A 17,849-nucleotide genomic window follows, 5' to 3' on the forward strand; every position below is an offset into this window, starting at 1 on the left:
TTGGTAAACAAATGTTACCAACACTGTGATGTCTGTTTTCTTTGGAAGGGAAACCCCTGCTGGGTTATATCAGAGGCTGTTATGAAACTACTGCTTGCACAAATTATTGATGCTTACTTAGGAAACAGCAGTGCAGGTCTGTGGTCTGCACTCTGCGTTAGTTTTGCAGTGAGTTGATTTTGCAGTGATTTTGCAATGAGTGCACTCATTAATTTTAGGTTGGATGGTTTGCTGTCTGATTCCTGAAGAGCTGTCTCTGGCCTGTGCAAGCTGAACCTCCTGTGCCATAGGTGAGGTAGAGTTACATAGAGAAGGTACAGGGGCATATCAACTCAAGGACAGAGCTGCGCCTAACTTGAAGAGCAAGAAACCTATCTTTCTCTTAGAAAACCTAGAAACCCCCTATCTTGGGTGTCTTTCTGAAGAATGCTCTAGTGCCTTGTCAAGATACTGCATGACTTGGAAAATGCTGGCATTTGTATTGCGTATGTTGGACACATAAATGAAAGCATGCTGCAGATGGGGAGCAGCCTACATGCAGTAACTTGGTGTTTTCTGCTGCTGTGCTCTGCATCTGTCACAACGTGATGAACACAGTATGAGGCTGCACGTTCAGCGTGGCAGAAACTGTCAGAAATGCCCTGCTTTGTCAGGTACCGACTGAATCATATCTGAACCTTTCTACAGATACACCAAATAAAGAGGGCTCCTGAACATTTTTGACAGAATCTTCCCTTTGAAATAGGAAGCATATCAGTTGACTTTGTTAACGTTCAGGACTTCAGTTATCTGTTCTCCCCTACTGTCATACCATAGCCATTACCCTGCCACCACATGCAAACTCATGATATTGAAGCTACTTAGGCACAGTCTAGGCATTCCTGAGCTTCCCTGTCTGGGTAGAGTTAAAACTGCCCAAGTCTTTGTCTGTGCCTAAGCTCTTCTGAGATCTCCAGCCTTTGCATTTGGCTTTTTTGCCCAAACAGTCCCATTTGGCAGGTGAATTCATTACATCTAGTGGAGTTGGCCATTGTACTTGAGGTCTCAGCTGAAATTGTAAAGCAGATACTGAAGTTAGGCAATCTGGCACAGCTGTGCTGTGGTTAAGGTGCTGTGAATGTGCAGAAATCAGGAAAAATAATCTGCATTTTTAAGTTGAAGAAATGAATAAGAATGTTGCCCCGCTTCAGTCACTTAGGCACAGCACAGTAAGCTCACCCACGGTCTGCTCATTTACTTATATAGCGTCTTTTGTAATAAACATGTAGTTGATTACCTAAGCCTTGATTAAATTATTCTTGTTTTATTCACATTGCTGGGCAACGTCTCATTTACTGGTGAGTGCCTGTACCAACTTCAAAGCCTCCAGAGGATTTTGAAGTCCATGAAATTAATGTGCATGTCCAGCCCAACAAAGTTTCTTGCTCTGCTGCACGCCGCTGTTGTGCGCTCACCTGCCTCTCTGTGACTTTTCTTCTTCTGTCACCCCTTTGCATCTCAGGCAAAATCAGGAGTCACCTATAAAGTAAACAGCTCATTTTGCCATCACTGCCGATGCACTCATGTGAAATATGAGCTGGAATATTTAGCTGGTAAGACTATAATTGCTTTTGCTCATGATCAGTATACAGGCAAAAATATTTTAATCTATTTATTGAGTTTGGTACACAGCAGGCTTGTCAATATTTGTTACTTGTCAGTTCCCCCCCAGCTTTGTTGTCACCCTGTTTTTCCCAGCCCGTCTTCTCTGACGGCGTACCTTCCTCTAGCCCCAGCGACCCAGAGGGTCTCACACAGGTTTTATGGTGCCACTGGTGTCCAGGAGCAGCTGGAAGGACAGGCTGCTGTCTTCTGGCACGTTTGCTCAGCTTATGCTTGGAGTACGCCTTGCTGCTGTCTTGTCATTAATGTTGCTTTGTTGCAAGCTGACAACAGCCATTATTTTTATTAGTGAAGAAGCTGGATGAGGAGTTAATGTCACGGTGGAGCTCATTATCACCTCAGCTGTCCCAGTGGAGCCTGTGTGAATATAATGCAGGTCGTAATGCTTTGTTTTCTCTTAAAGTTCTGTGACTCCATTATTAGCTGAGTTATGCATTTTAATTTGTTTTGTTTCTTACTGGCAATTACAGCTGTAATAGCTTCTGCACACTTTCGTTCAGGCCTTGTCGGCCAGTTAGTGTTGCTGAGACAGATTAGCACTGCCATGGTCTATCCGGTTGTTTGAGTTTGGACCTTGCACGTAGCCTGACTGGCTGTCAGGGATGCGATTAGTGAGAGCAGTGGTCCCTCGAAATTAAGGAAAGCAGTGGTCCCTCATGCAGGGAAGGGACATCACTGTCTGTGGGACTGATAGAGCTATTTAATGCTTGTTAACCATCAGGACATCATCGCAAGATGCTTTGGCTCTCTTTAGTATCAATCAAAAAGCTCATCAGTGGGACTAAGCTGGTGAACCAGAGTACTTTTTTTCATTTAGATTTCAGAAACAAGAAAAGGGGCGTTTCAGAGGGAGGATTGTTGGGGGAGCAAGATGCTGTCATTCATTACTGGTACGCGGCCATGTCCTACTCAGTGTCAGCCCAGTGTTCCCCTCCCTGCTAGGAGACCCTGAGAGGTTTTAAAAATGGTCAGAAATACAGATCCAAAAGCTCTTGTTTAAGAAATCTGTGCTGATGAAAGGAAAGAGTCACAGGATTTCCTGTGGAGTCATATATAATTTTTAGTACTATTTCTAGAGTTTTAACAATTTTTATGCCATTGCAGTGAGACACCTTCACCAGTCTGAGTGTGGGCATTTCCAGTGACTCTGTTTATTTCTTCAGGACATTAGCGTTGTAATGGAGAGTCTTAGTTAATAAGCAGCTTCCAACTGACACAGATTTAGTTTTTGTGAAACAGGCACCGTTTTTAGCAGGGAATATGCATTTCCCTTCCAGTTTCCCTTTGCAGATTTTTAAGCTGCAAGGAACAACTTGTGTGCCACTGTACACGCTCCTGCTGCACACCACCTCTGTGTCCTGGTGTGCAGTGCGACGATGCCCAGTCTTCTGGTAAAGGCTGCAAAATACACGTAGGAAGTGCCTGATTTTCCCCCTTCTCATTATCCAGTGTGACAATGTTGGGCCCTAGAAATCTGCCTAGAAAACACTGCTGTCTTCATGGGAAGCATTTGGTCCTTTCTCAGCTGAAATAAGTTGTCAAATCTCCACTCAGCAGTGTGTTTCCACAGGGCATCTCCTAGCCATTCTCTGCAAGAGCACCAGTAAGAGGGCAGGTGGAAACCGGAATAGCTTCTCCTTTCACCACTGCAGTATTGGTGCTCCTGATATGAGATATGAATTGTTTCCAGTGTCCCTGAACTTCCATGCAGTCTCTTTACCTCATTTACCTTCTGCTACTAACTGTTTTTAACTTAAGCTAAATCCTGAGTTCCTATAGCTTGGCAGTCTGCTCCTAGGAGGCAGCACCTTGTCCCGGATGCCCAAGAGGTGTGCTGTGTAAGCTCACAGAGTAGCTGGGCACAGGTCAGTGCTTCATGCTGGGCTGTAGAGCCTGGATGGGCTTCAGGGGATGGAGATGCTGGAGGGGTTGAAATTTTTAGGGGGATTGGAGATGCTGGAGGGGCTGGACTCCAAGTGACTTGTGGCTGTCACCTAAATGTTTATGTAGTAGTGTGAAATGAAGCATCAAACCCAGAAATCCTCAAAGCTAGAAGCTGTTTAAACCTGTTTGACACCGCATGCCTTCACATGGTTACCTATACCATTGCTGACAGTACTTTGTTTCCTGGATCTCCCCTGCTCTGGGAGGATGAGCTGCAGTGGTACTCGCTCACGGGAAGCAGTTGGCCCACTTTGATATGTGGCAGAGCAATTGTGCATGGTTTCTGAGGCCATCTTATTTTTTTTAAGGCAATACTACAATATATTGTGTTATTTGAGAAATAGGGTGTGGCTGTGACAGTGTAGAGGCATGACCAGGTACCAGCGCAGCCCCTGGTCAGCAGTGGCATGTGATTTAAGTGATCTGTGCGGTGATGCAGAGACTTTTCTCTGTCTGCCCTTGTGCACGGGTCCAGCACTGGTCCAGGTCAGAGCTTGTCAGATGCTGTCGGAAAGCAGCAATTTGACTTAAGGTTTCTAGCTGGTATTTTTAAGACATTTGGGCTGATCAGTTGTGAAGCTTCCTGGCAGGGGTGTGAGGAGCTGATGTCTCCTACCAGGGTGTTGAGCCAGTGCACACTGACAGCCCCTCGCACCGGAGCAGCTCTGCACACCCTGCTTGCGCTGGCTGCGCCTGGAGGCGAGGTGCTAGCTCCTCTCCTGTGGTGGGGCTGCTTCCAGCGAATGATGGGATCTGCTTGCAGGCTTTTAGATCTGTTGATCCCTGAATGGAGAAGAGAAGGTAACCCAACCTACCTAACCAAAAAAACAGGGCAAGATGGGCTTGCAGTGCTGTCCTGAGATAACGGAGCTGACAGAAGAGGCAGGAGAGAAAGACTTTAGCAGAGACAGAACTTGTCCTCAGAGAAATGAGCCCCCTCATGGAGGGGCTTTGTGGTGGAGGCTGTGGGGGTGACAGAGGTCAGCCTGGGGTAACACAGGTGCCCATCGCTGAAGCACAGGCAAGCTCAGCTGTGTGACTACACTGGCATGTCCCCTGGCACGTCCCCTGATGCTGCAGGGGTGCGGGATGCCCGGGCGAGGGTGAGCACCGGTACCTCTGTCGCATGGCCATCCCGCTCTGGACTGAGCTGATGTTTTATAGGTCCTGGTGCGTGGCACTTCTGATGGGGAGCGTGAAGGAACAGGGAGGTGTGTTCAGCAGCTCCTGTTGGCTGTTGCTGGAACCGTGTGGCTAGTGGAGGCTGGCTGTGGCTGGAGACGTAGGCTCACCGGTGCACGGCTGCTGCCTGCAAAGTGATGGTGAAGTGAGAGCCCTGGTCTCCAAGCTGAAGACATCGTAGGTACGGGGTCCTCAGCCTGCTTTGCAGTGGACTTGGCAAGCTCTGGACAGAGTGAATTTTGTAGAGAAGGCTCTTGCATTACATACAGGACAGCCACTGAAACTTCAGCATAGTCAGACAGCAGCAGAGCCAATGTGGGTTTGTAGGAACAGCCTTGTATCAGCTAAAGGCTTTGTCTGCATTGCTCCAGCACAGTGGGCTTACGCTGTGTCAGCACTTTGCGTGTCCTTTTTGATCCTCTCTGAATAGCCCAAAGGCAGATTCGCTGCCTGTAAGCACTACCTTTAGGTCTGCCGCTGCAGCTGTGCTAACCCTGCGCACAGCTTTGGGTTTGGATTTCCTATGCATGTTAACTCATCCAAAAAAACCCCCGAACCCATACAGTTACATTTGTGAGTCTTCCATCCCCAATTTCTGTTGGTTCCTTGATTAAAACACAAGTACTGTCGGTGGGATAAGAGGGGCTGCTTTTAGTGTGCCTGCCCAGCAGAAATTTTAGGCGAGCGTTATGTGCTGGCACTGAGCTGTGATTCTTGCCCTGAAGGGCTTAACTGTGTCCAGAGCTGTTCCACAGCATGTTCTGCAGTAGCTGTTATGCTCTTAGCTTCCACTGTGTTTTTATCAGGCAACATTTTCTACTGTGATAACTTACACTCTTTTATGCCTTTATTTAATGACTATGTGATGAGTCCTGTCTCACAGATTGCTGTGGGTTTTGCACACTGAAGGCTAGCTGGCTTTAGACAGCCCCTGTTCGTTTTTGCAGGGAGCATCACTTTCATCTGAAAAGGTCTCTGGGACAGATGGAAGGGCTGTACACTGAAAAAACAACACATTTTTTTGTAATCTTGTAAGAGACGAACATAGCCAAGATTTTCTGATGAGCTAAGTGCTCTCATCAGTGCTCTGTGCTGCTCATGGTATTTCTTGTGTTCAGGGCATGCTCAGGGTGTTTCATGTCAGGATTTTTACCACAGTTTGTTGGGGATCTAGGAGAACTCCCTGTACAGCGCTTTCCAAATCAAGCAGGTTTTCCTCATGTGAAATGGGTAGTTTATTTTCCTCCGAGATGACACTCCTGCTTGCTCAGAGGAGCTTTCTGGGAATACTTAGTTGCTGTTTCCATGCAACAACCAATTTTTCTTCACTGACATACATTCACTGCGGATTTTCTGATTGGAAGTGCATGCATATAACCTTTCATTTGCTTATTTCTCACCAACAGCTAAATTTCATTACCTTGTAACTCTCTTTTGCCTTTTTTTTTTTTTTTTACAGATAAACTCTGTGACTTTCCCCCACCCTGACGTAATGCCAGAGCAGCAGTTGCTGAAACCTTCGGAGTGGAGCTACTGTGATTATTTCTGGGTAAGTAGGCAGACAGCCACATGCCATATTGCAGCTCCTGAGATTCTGAAAAAGTGGAACAAACAGCTTGATTTAAGGTACAAGATAAAGGAGAATTTGGGCTGAAATGCAGTGCATTAGGGGAGCACCGGGGAGACTGAGGATGCCAGTGAAGATCAGGTGGAAACCATCTAACTGGTCTCAGATGTGGGTGGTTATCAGGGTTGTGTCCAGAAAGGCAAGGTCAGCTGTCAGGAGATGGTTTTGGTCAGGGCATGGGGAAGATGTAGGACAAACTGCACATCTCAAAATACCTCAGTCGGAAGGTCTGTGCAGCAGGAGGAGGGATAGGTGGGTGACAGGGAATGTTATTTCAGCTTTTCCCAGAGCGTGAGAGCTAGGGATGCACAAGGAAGCTGGGGACATCACATTTAAAACAAGCAGATAGTTACAGACTTTGTGTTGAATTGTAAAACTCAGTCCCACGGGACATTTTGGAGGCCAAATGATAAATGACTTTTTTAAAGGATGAGGTTTATGAAGGGAAGGCCTATTAATAGCTCTTAAATTGAGTAGTTTTTATACAGCCTTCAGCACGGGAAGTCTCCAGTGGCTGTGGTTCTGTGTGTGCCCTCTCTTTCTTAGCTCTGCTTACAGAATCATAGAATGATTTGGGTTGGAAGGGACCTTAAAGATCATCTAGTTCCAACCCCCCTGCTGCGGGCAGGGACACCCTCCACTAGACCACGTTGCCCAAAGCCCCATCCAACCGGGTCTTAAACACTTCCAGGGATGGGGCCTCCACAACCTCTCAGGGCAACCTGTGCCAGTGCCTCACCACTCTAACAGTAAAGAATTTCTTTCTAACATCTAATCTCAATCGACCCTCCTTCAGCTTAAACCCATTACCCCTTGTCCTGTCCCTGATAAACAGTCCCTCTCCAGCTTTCCTGTAGGCCCCTTCAGGTACTGGTAAGCCGCAATTAGATCTCCCCAGAGCCTTCTTTTCTCCAGGCTGAACAACCCCAACTCTCTCAGCCTGTCCTCATAGCAGAGGTGCTCCAGCCCTCTGATCAGCTTCGTGGCCTCCTCTGGACTCACTCCAACAGCTCCATGTCTCTCCTGTACTGGGGCCCCCAGAGCTGGACGCAGTACTGCAGGTGGGGTCTCACCAGAGCTGAGAAGAGGGGCAGGATCCCCTCCCTTGACCTGCTGGTCACACCTCTTTTGATGCAGCCCAGGACACGGTTGGCTTTCTGGGCTGCAAGCGCACACTGCCGGCTCATGTTGAGCTTCTCATCAATCAATACCCCCAAGTCCTTCTCCTCGGGGCTGCTTTCAATCCATTCCTTGCCCAGCCTATAGTCATGCTTGGGATTGCACCGACCCACGTGCAGGACCTTGCACTTGAGCTTGTTGAACTTCATGTGGTTCGCACGGGCCCACCTCTCCAGCCTGTCAAGGTCCCTCTGGATGCCATCCCTTCCCTCCAGCGTGTCGACCACATCACAGAGCTTGGTGTCGTCGGCAAACTTGCTGAGCGTGCACTTGACCCCATTGTCCATGTCGCCGACAAAGATGTTGAACAGTGCCGGTGCCAGTACTGACCCCTGAGGGACGCCACTCGTCACCGTTCTCCACTTGGACATTGAGCCATTGACCACAACTCTTTGAGTGCGACCATCCAGCCAATTCCTTATCCACCGAGTGGTCCATCCATCGAATCCACGTCCCTCCAATTTAGAGACAAGGATGTTGTGCAGGACAGTGTCAAATGCCTTGCACAAGTCCAGGTAGATGACGTCAGTTGCCCTTCCCTTATCCACAGATGCTGTAACCCCATCATAGAAGGCCACCAAGTTTGTCAGGCATGATTTGCCCTTAGTGAAGCCGTGTTGGCTGTCACCAATCACCTCCTTATTTTCCATGTGCCTGAGTATAGTCTCCAGGAGGGTCTGCTCCATAATCTTGCCAGGCACGGAGGTGAGACTGACCAGCCTGTAGTCCCCTTGGTCTTCCTTTTTCTCCTTCTTAAAAATGGGGGTTATGTTTCCCCTCTTCTAGTCAGCGGGAACTACTCCAGACTGCCAGGACTTCTCAAATATGATGGCCGAGTGGCCTGGCCACTTCATCTGCCAGTTCCCTCAAGACCCGCGGATGCAACTCATCAGGTCCCATGGACTTGTGCACCTTCAGGTTCCTTAGGTATTCTCGAACCTGATCTTCTGCATGCGGTTCTGCATTTTCCCAGTCCCTGCCTTCTGTGACCTGGGCAGTGTGGCTCAAGGATTCGCCAGTGAAGACTGAGGCAAAGAAGGCTTCCAGGTTCCTGAATCAGATTAAAATGATACAGTAGTCCCTCAAGTGTGGAGCTAATAGAAAAAATCTTCCACTGGAAAACTGTTTTTTTGGGGGCAGGGGGAACCTACCTCAACAACGAAGATTTTATGAATTTCTCATGTGTTTTCAGTTCTCAGTTATTGAAGCGTTTCCATTAAAAAAAAGAAAAGAGAGACTTTCCCTTGCAAAAAAGTGTAGCTGTTGGAGGCACAGCAGCATTTCGCCTCATGCATGCTCAGCGTTGGTGTGAGGACTAATGGCAGTAACTTGCTAAAATACACTGACATACTTGGAAATGGTCATGTTAACAAACCATCAAAGTTTCTTCTGATCCCAATGAGCAATAAATCATTAATGGTGTGTAGGCTTATTTTTTGCATGTGTCTTACGGAAGTCGCTGCCCTGCTTGGTTCTTTCCATTTAGGCTTGGCCACTGCTTGGCTCCTTGGGTTTGGTCACATCTCGCTCTCAGTGAAACTCCACTTAAAGCTGCCATTCTTCTGCAAATTTTTATCCTCCCAAAGCTGCGCTCCCAGGACTTTCCTCTTGTTCAGCCTTGTCATCCATGGCCTGCCCACGACTCGCCCTCCTTCGATCGATTCCACTCCTCCCATTGTCTCAGCTGCCCGGTGCCTGGTGTGGTGTCCTGCAACTCTCACGCTTTGATTAATGTGGCATTTTTCTCTTTGTAAATGTGCAGCACCCAGGGTATTGGAGCGAAACCTGTAGTCCTTAGGGAACTGTTCTCCAGGCCTGTTTGTTGGAAGAGGGTAGGAGATGAAATTCTGAAATAGGGAAGAGCACAGAGAGGAGAGAGAAAAGAGACAGCAGAGAGAAGACTCTGTTGATCCTTGTAGCAACCCTGAAGTCAGTGGAGCAAAGGGTGGAAAGGGCTGTGTAGGAAACAAACAGCGATAGGATGTATGGCAGTAATCTATTGCACAAGCTGCTGTTTTACCCTGCTTTACAGCAGATCTGTGCAGACTGGCTGTATTTTTCTGAGTGCAAATCAGGGTTGAACTTGACAGTCTATTAAAGGTCATTTAGGGCTACGTTACCCCTGGAAGGAGCAGCGGTGTCCTTCCCTCTTCCCCAGCAGTTTCCTGGTGCTGGCTGCATGAGTCCTTCTCCTTGCAGGGCGGAGCCGTCAGGGCTCGAGCTTGCCAGAGCCAGCCCAGGGGCATTGCCAGGTATGAAAGGCCATGGGCAGAAGGGAAGGCAAGGCTGCTGCTTCGGCCCCAACGTAGTCTTACGCTAGCTAAAGATAACTGTAAAACTTCCTTTTTTTTTTAAATTAAAAAAAAAAAAAGGAATAAGGGGAGAGGGAAAGAGAAAGTGTTGGACTCTTCCTCTGAGAGGGACTGAGGTGCTGTGGCCACCAGCTGTTCTCAGAGGAGGGCTCTTCGGGCAGCACTGGCACCCACTGCTTGGACTCCTTGGGCCGTTGCCTCTGGGAACTGCGTGTCTGTGGTTTTGATCCCCATATATTTTTGCTGAATTACTTTTTTCTTCCAGGCTGATAAGAAGGATTCACAAGGGAACAATACAGTGTCAGGATTTGAAATTCTTCTTCAAAAACAACTAAAAGGGAAGCAAATGCAGAAAGAAATGGCAGAGTTCGTTCGAGAAAGGTAATTAGCGATTTACTTTCAAATTAACTATTTATGTCAATTTCCCCCCCCCGATTTAGATATTATTTTGGTACATTATGATATAGCTTAAACTGAATAAAAGATAGGCTACCAATTCTTAAAGAACATTTAATATTTCTTTAATGTCCATCCATACCTTTCAATCTTCCCCAGCTCTCACTCGTCTCTCCTGCTGTGCCTGTCTCAGTCGTATTGCACACAAGCTGTCTGTTTAGATAGAGGGAACCAAGAAGGTTTTAAGCTGCAGATTCAAGGAAAAAACACAGATGTGGAAAAAACAAGAGTAGAGATGATATTTAGAAAGGAAATATTTTGTCTGAAAATTAGAGAAGCAATTTGTTGACATGGAGCATAGGCACAGCTTCCTAGAGGAAGATGTAAAAGCACATCACTTGGCACTTAAACTGGTTATGGAGCTAAACTACACATACAGATATTTAGAGTGAACCCCAAGTTATATAGGCAGATGTCACTACCAGAAAATTCTATTAACAGTCTGTCGCTCTGCTGACATGGGAGATGCACTGAGCACCAAACAAGCGCTTGATAGATGCTCAGTTCAACCATGTACAGGGGACCATGTGACATTATTACTCATAAGTAGTGTCACTATTATTTGAAATCGCTTGTCATGTGTCCAAGCTAGCATAAATCATCTTGAGGATGACTCTCAAAGTTTGAGAACAGCCCATAAGGAACAAGCAGTGTTTACTCCCTGGAGGAAGGCAGAGCATGCTGGTGGATGTCCTCTCCTGGAGGAAACTGCACCAGTTGAAGGAGCTGGTGTCCTCTGTTATTGCCTCTATGCTGGTGCTTGCTGCCAAGTTGATATTGCCTTCCGCTTGCCAACCGTATCCTGGGCTGCATCAAAAACAGAGTGACCGGCAGGTTGAGGGAGGTGATTCTCACCCTGTACTCTGCTCTCGTGAGACCCCACCTGCAGTACTGCGTCCAGCTCTGGTGTCCCCAGTACAAGAAAGACATTGAGCTCTTGGAGTGAGTCCAGAGAGGGCCACAGAGATGATCCGAGGGCTGGAGCACCTCTGCTATGGAGACAGGCTGAGAGAGTTGGGGTTGTTCAGCCTGGAGAAGAGAAGGCTCCGGGGAGACCTTAGAGCACCTTCCAGTCCCTGAAGGGGCTCCAGGAAAGCTGGAGAGGGACTGGTGACAAGGGCAGGGAGTGACAGGACAAGGGGGAATGGCTTTAAGTTGAAGGAGGGGAGATTGAGATCAGATCTGAAGAAGAAATTCTTCGCTGTGAGGGTGGTGAGGCCCTGGCACAGGTTGCCCAGAGAAGCTGTGGCTGCCCCTGGCTCCCTGGCAGTGTTGAAGGCCAGGTTGGATGGGGCTTTGGGCAACCTGGGCTGGTGGAGGGTGTCCCTGCCCATGGCAGGGGGTGGAACTGGATGGGCTGTGAGGTCCCTTCCAACCCAAACCATCCTGTGATTCTATGAACTGGGCAACAAACAGGCACCTGTGTTGGCATTTGGGGGGCAGTTTGATTGGGCAGCACTTTCTTTGTGGTTTGTTTTCTTTCTCCCTCTTGTCTTCTTTTTTAGTATCAGGGATATGGCAGCAGTGGAGAAACGCGAAATATAGCACAAGCAATAAAGACAGTCTGATACAGCAGGTGCAGAGTGCCCAGCATCCACATGTAGTTCCTAATGCCTTTGATGTAAGGCAGTTTGTGAGACAGTTGCCTCTCTGATCCATGAAAAAGTGGGAACAGAGAATGCAGGTAGAAGAAAGGACCAGCTGGCAAAGGAAAAGTACAATTGAGAAATAGTCTTGCTAAGCTTGCAACAAGATAAGAAGGCAAGCAGAATTGTGATAGCCGTGGCCAGGGAAAAGAGGAGGAAAGCTGCTCCAAAGAAAGTAATATATATAATGAAATTTCACAGAAACAAAAGTAAGGAGCATTCAAGAGAGAGAGAAAGTTGGTGTGAAATGAGAGAGAGCAAGGAGAGAGCAACTCTGACACTGGGAAGAGGCATGTTCATGTCCTCAGTAGAGGAAGAACTAGGCATGTTATAGAAGAAAAGACAGAAAAGATTCACTGTGCTGGAAACAAGATTTGGAATTGAGTGTGAAGAGGATCTAGATGGGAGTTAGAAGATGATTAATGTATTTTTCTTCTGTTTGGAGCAAATGATTCAGGATTGCTCTGTGTGGAAAAGGAGGGGGACAGTGTTGAGCTGGAGAGGTTACTCATGGAAATGAGAGCTCAGGCCATCAGGGGAACCTTTGCTTTCCCAGCTCAGAGGGAAGAAGTACTGATAAGATTTTCATGATGACCATCAGGTGGCTTGGGGAATACAAGACCATGCTTAACTAGAGGTTTTCATGTCCGGAAAAATTCTCTCCCATTTGTACAACCAGCCTTCTGGAGGTGAGGTTCAGGCAGCTAATAACTATAGCTTTAAATAGGAAGCTGGGATGAGACACGAGAGCCAGATTTCTTCATCAAATAACCAACAAGAGGCAACACTAACTGAAATCAAGTAGATGCTTTTTGGAGGAGCAACTTGTAAATAGTAATCTTAGACTGACCAGTTATGTGTTCATTCAGTTCTTGTTGACAAAGGTAGGGTTACAATACAGACTTTGAATTTTAATGACACAGACCTCACAAAATGGAGGAAAGTAATTAGTAAATTGACTGAACTGAAAGATCAGGGTGTGGGAGTGAAAGAAGGAAAGAATTACTTTAAATCAAATGTGAAAATATGGTCCAGCATTTGCATTCAAGTAAGCACTCCAAAACAGCGAAGAAAATCTAACTGCCCTGAATAGCATCAGTCTCTCTAAGTATAAGTAGTGTTTTTATTAGAAAAGGAACACTGTCTTAGGCTTTTCACCCGTCACTTTTTAATTGAGCTGGACTTTGCTTAGAAAATTTAAAATAAATAGTAGATTATTTAGCTACATGAAAAGAAACACAAGCAGGAGAGTGGCTGTAGTGAGTCTGATGAAGGTCTCTCTGGCCCACTGACTTTAATCTCACCATGGCAGTACTGAGTGTGGAAGAGGAAAAGAGCACGAGAGTCTCTGTCCTCCCAGCTTCCAATAACCAAAAGTTTGGGGATTTCCAGAGCCAGAGTTTGCCTTAGGTCTGCTGTGTTAAGCAGATACTTGTAAACATCTTCCACTACTTGTCTAATTCTTTTGAGTCTTTTTATATTTTTGACCACTGCAAAGATTTGTAGAAGACTTTTGTAATTTATGTACTACAGGAAAAGTAATTATGCTTCTGTTGTCTGACAATTTCATTGTTGCCTCCTAATCTGGAGAAATAGTGTAAAAAGACTTATAATCACTGTCTTTACACAGTGACAGCTGCGTAGATGTCTGTCAGGTATCCTCTGTCACCTTTTCTCCGTATTCCCTATGTTGTCTTAATCTATTTAGTTTCTTCTTGCACGGTAGTCACATCAGATCATCTTTGCCTCCCTTTGTAGCTCTCTAGTTTTTCTTCATCCATTATAGCATGGTGTGACTGAAACTATTTGCGTGTGGGCGCACAAAGTACCTTATTTCAAAAAAAGCACAAGAGAGCAGGGAATAAACATCCAAATTGCAACTGGAACTAATAAAGTCAGGACAGAATGGGTCAAAATGCACTTATAATCTGTAATGCTTCTGACTACACAGGGAGTGAAATTTGAAAATTTTCAAACAAGTTAGCGGATACAGAAGCTTGGAGTTTTTTTGGTGCGAAGCTGGAGTAACTGTGAAACAGCCATGTGTATTTCTGGAGGTGAGCTCACAATGCTCTGCAGTCCCTGTGTACTGATGTGTTGGAGTTTCACAGTCACCACAATCCTAGAGTTTGCAGGGTGTTTATATCGGCCAGGGCCAGGAGGCATATTTTTTTCTGTTTTTGAGGTATATCTTCATCTTGGTTTTTTAGCCTCTTTTTAGGTGTTCAATGTGTTTTTGCCACAGATGGTGACAGGATGCCAGGCTGGGGTGGAACGATTTATGTCTTACAATTGGGGCTCTTAAGCAGTAACCAATTCACCTTTTTATTGTTATTTTTTATTGTTATTTTTTATTGTTATTTTTTACTGTTATTTTTTACTGTTATTTTTTATTGTTATTCCTCCTTGCCAGGCGGTCTGCCCTATTAGTAGTGCCATCCACCTGCAGTACAAGTAACACTTGAAACCCCAGAGCCTGCGCCAAAGCTGGGGCTGATGAGGAGCGCTTCCACCAAAGCCAGTGGCTTCCATGTAGGGTGCCGTGCTTAGGGCAGGCACTGATGGCAGCAGACGTGGTGTGTCTTATGTGCAGTTGTGAAAATCATGAGGCTTCCTTTGGTCTTCTTGTGTTCAATAGTTCCCCAGATACAGCAGTATCAAGGAAGAACTTCACAGGGTTTTAAATTCATTATTTTCACAGCAAACCTTTATGATAGAAGGTGGTTATTCCTCTGTTCGTGAGACGAAGAACTGAGACACAGATTCTGTGAGGGTCTGTCTGTATGGCAGCTCAGAACAGTCAGCAGACCAGCTAGCACCTTTGCACACCTATCATCCAGAAGTAAATCACTCAAAGGCATCCTTAAGCCAAAATCTAGCAGGAATAAAGTTGCACGGTGGAGGATGTAGATTAGAGCTTTGGTTGGGAACTCCTCGTAACCGAGGCAAGAACAGTGAGCCCTGGCTTTGGGCTGGACACTTAGGTATTATCTTGGCTACATTTAGATGTTTGCATCTTTGTTATAGTTGAGCTACGCTCCCTTTCCAGTCCTTAGAAATTATCACTTCTGAGATGAGGTAAGTCTCATCCTAAAGTAGATATTTAAAGTAGGCCAGGTGAAATCTGCCTGGATAAAGCTGTTTTCATAGTGAGGTCCTAACCACAGTGTAGCCTTTGGTGCTGGACAGCTGTATTTGTTGTTCTTGCTACAGCAGGATGGGGACCTGGCTGGTTTTTTCTTGCAGGAGGACCCCAGCATGCTGGGTGAGGTCTGTAGTTGTACTGTGCTGGGTACCACCTTGGGCCTCAGCCAGCTGCATCACACAGAGTGACATCCAGATCATATTTGCAGCAGCTCAGAATATCAGACCCCTCTTAGCTGGCTCGAGGCACCTCTTTTGTCTCGAATGTGCCACACATAACAGTGCTTGCTCAACTAGCTACTGCAAATGGGCGTGCCAAAAATATCCCACCTTCTGTCTTCTTGCTGGAAGGAGATGGATTGCAAACTAGTTTTTTCCCCTGCTTGTACGTAGTTAGCACAGAATCAGGAGTTGCTCTGCCTGGGCGCCACTCAGCTCTCTCTTGGAGATGCTCTATTGAGCAAGCTGGTTTGAAAACCAGCAAACAGCCAGTTGTCTGCCCTAGTTGGGATCATGTATACCTTGCAAATGCTTCACTAGAAGAACTCGAGAGGCAGAGATGGGTTTCAGGCATAATGCACATCACCTGTGAACCTCCCTGTTGTGCAATCAGCATTTACCCTTGTCCCTTCACTTGACAGGTCACTTGCTGTTCTCCCCACAGCTATTCCCATAGTGGTTGTGTGCCAGCAGCTGAGCTGGCAAGGATGGGGGGACAGGGCAGTGCGTGGGATGGGTCAAGGGCAAGGGCTGCACCACCAGCTGTCAGTGAAAGGAGCCCCTGCCACATCTTCACTAACTTTGTCACCTGTAGAGGGGAGGAGGAAGCATTCAGTGTTCCTAGGAAAGATGCAGTCCAGCACCCCAAATGTCGTTTGGATTTCTCCTGTATCACTGCATTCCTTCAGCGTTGCTTCAAGGATGTGCGACCTCACGTTTAACCACAGACTGAAAGACGTGCTTCTCAAGTGAGCCCAATTTCGCAGATAGTCCGTGTTGCACAGTAGAAACAATTTGTCCTTGTTATTTGCTTTCCAGAACTGTAGCTTTTTCTTCTAATTTTATCAGACATGCTGTCCTGCATATATCCCATCTCTTGCCATTGCATTTTTAGCATATGGAGGGGAGAGATGGAGCCTGAAACTGGTGCTGCCAAGCCCTGGAAACTGAAGGCGAAATTTTGGTGGCAAAATCTGTTAAAATGCAGAGAATTTCTTTAAATTATGTGTGCCTTAAAGCTTACTTACTGATGTCTTTTTATTTTCTGTGTGTGTGTGTGTGAGTGTAGGATAAAGATTGAGGAGGAATATGCTAAGAACCTGTCCAAACTGTCTCAGAATTCCTTGGCTTCTCAGGAAGAAGGGTAAGTGTGTCTCTGTGACTTTTGCAGAAGACAAGAATTTCAATGTAAAAGGCATTCCTCCCACATAGATGCGTGTATTTTTCCTGAGCTCTCCCATTGAGTAGAGGTTTATTTAGCTTAGCATCCTGGGTGTGTTGGGGAAGATAGAATTGCTTTGGAGTATTTTTCTTTTGAAGATGTTCATGGTAAATTTTTAGGAATATGTATATAAAACTTTGCATTTCCAATGATGTGTTTATGCTATCCTTGTTCTAGCCAGCACTACGTCCTTTAGGGAGTAGTAAGTATGTATAAGTACTAAATTACTTTGAATGTGGAAGAATATATGAAATATATATACTGCTGAAAGTGGATCCATAAGGTTAGGCCAGTAGAATTGGAGCAGCACAGACAGAGGGAGGACGAAGAAGTCTCTTCTCATCGTGGGTCTGGCCCTCCAAGAAAAGCAGCAGGTTGTCCCTTATTTACAGCATGTTCACGTGTTGGAAGTTACTGAGAAGGTATTAGGCTATGCAGTTTAGATTGCAGTTCCTCAGTAATAATGAAAAGACACCACTCCTGAAGGATTAGAAGTTGTTCACGCTATCTGTTCCAACAGAAAACCTCTAAGCACTGAAAGTCAAGTTTGGAAATGACTGTCCTAGTTCTGACACAGTGTGTTTGTACTGGCAGGGAAGCTCCACAAAGTGTTTGTTCAGCTTCCAGTAGGCAAGGACAGAAATTGCAAGAGGCTAACTAGGCTGTTGGGTCTCTAAGCACCTACATTGATGATGGTTTCTGTTCCTCTTTCCCCTTTAGGGGTGTGTGTTAACCTGCTCCTAGAAAAGCTAAAACCACTTTCTTCCACATCCTGCTCCCACTTTCTCCTACCCCCAATAGGAGAAGGGAGAAATGCCTGAAAAAATGAAGGGGAAGGAGACTAGGGGAGAGTAGATGAAAAGAGAGGGAATGAGGACCAAAGCATTAAAAATGTTGAAGTAGAGAACTGAAGGGGATACGGAGCAGAGTGCAGGGAGCTCGGAACACTGCCCAGTGGTGTTCTGCCTGGAGTGGCGGGAAGGTGAAGGAATGGAGGGAGGTCCTGCTGGAATTTCTCCTCCTCGTGCTGTGTTGGCCAAACTGGTTAGGGCCAAGAAGAGGCTGGTGAGAAGATCCTGGGAATTGGTGAGGCCCAGGAAAGGGGAAATTCCATTTTAAAAAGTGAGGGAGGAAGAGTACCCAACAGGCAAATTTGAAGGAGCCAAAAGTGGGACTGCAGCCTAGCACACTCAAATTAGACATTCGCCAGGGTCGTCTTCTCGTTCCTGAGAAGGTGTGAGTTGGGGCACCCCGTG

The 17,849-nt window shown here is 46.3% G+C and overlaps 1 protein-coding gene across 7 annotated transcripts in view; it reads left to right on the forward strand.

Moving 5' to 3' along the window:
• The window catches only part of GAS7 (growth arrest specific 7), a 105,251-nt gene that overhangs the window by 67,493 nt on the left and 19,909 nt on the right, over positions 1-17,849 (forward strand). For all 7 annotated transcript variants that reach the window (XM_075771034.1, XM_075771031.1, XM_075771030.1 and 4 more), the window contains 3 exons: positions 6,248-6,337; positions 10,172-10,287; positions 16,441-16,515. In XM_075771034.1, the coding sequence (XP_075627149.1) occupies positions 6,248-6,337; positions 10,172-10,287; positions 16,441-16,515 (281 nt within the window). The remainder of the gene's footprint in view (positions 1-6,247; positions 6,338-10,171; positions 10,288-16,440; positions 16,516-17,849) is intronic.

Source organism: Balearica regulorum, chromosome 18 (genome assembly GCF_011004875.1).
Source record: "Balearica regulorum gibbericeps isolate bBalReg1 chromosome 18, bBalReg1.pri, whole genome shotgun sequence".
Taxonomy (NCBI): domain Eukaryota; kingdom Metazoa; phylum Chordata; class Aves; order Gruiformes; family Gruidae; genus Balearica; species Balearica regulorum.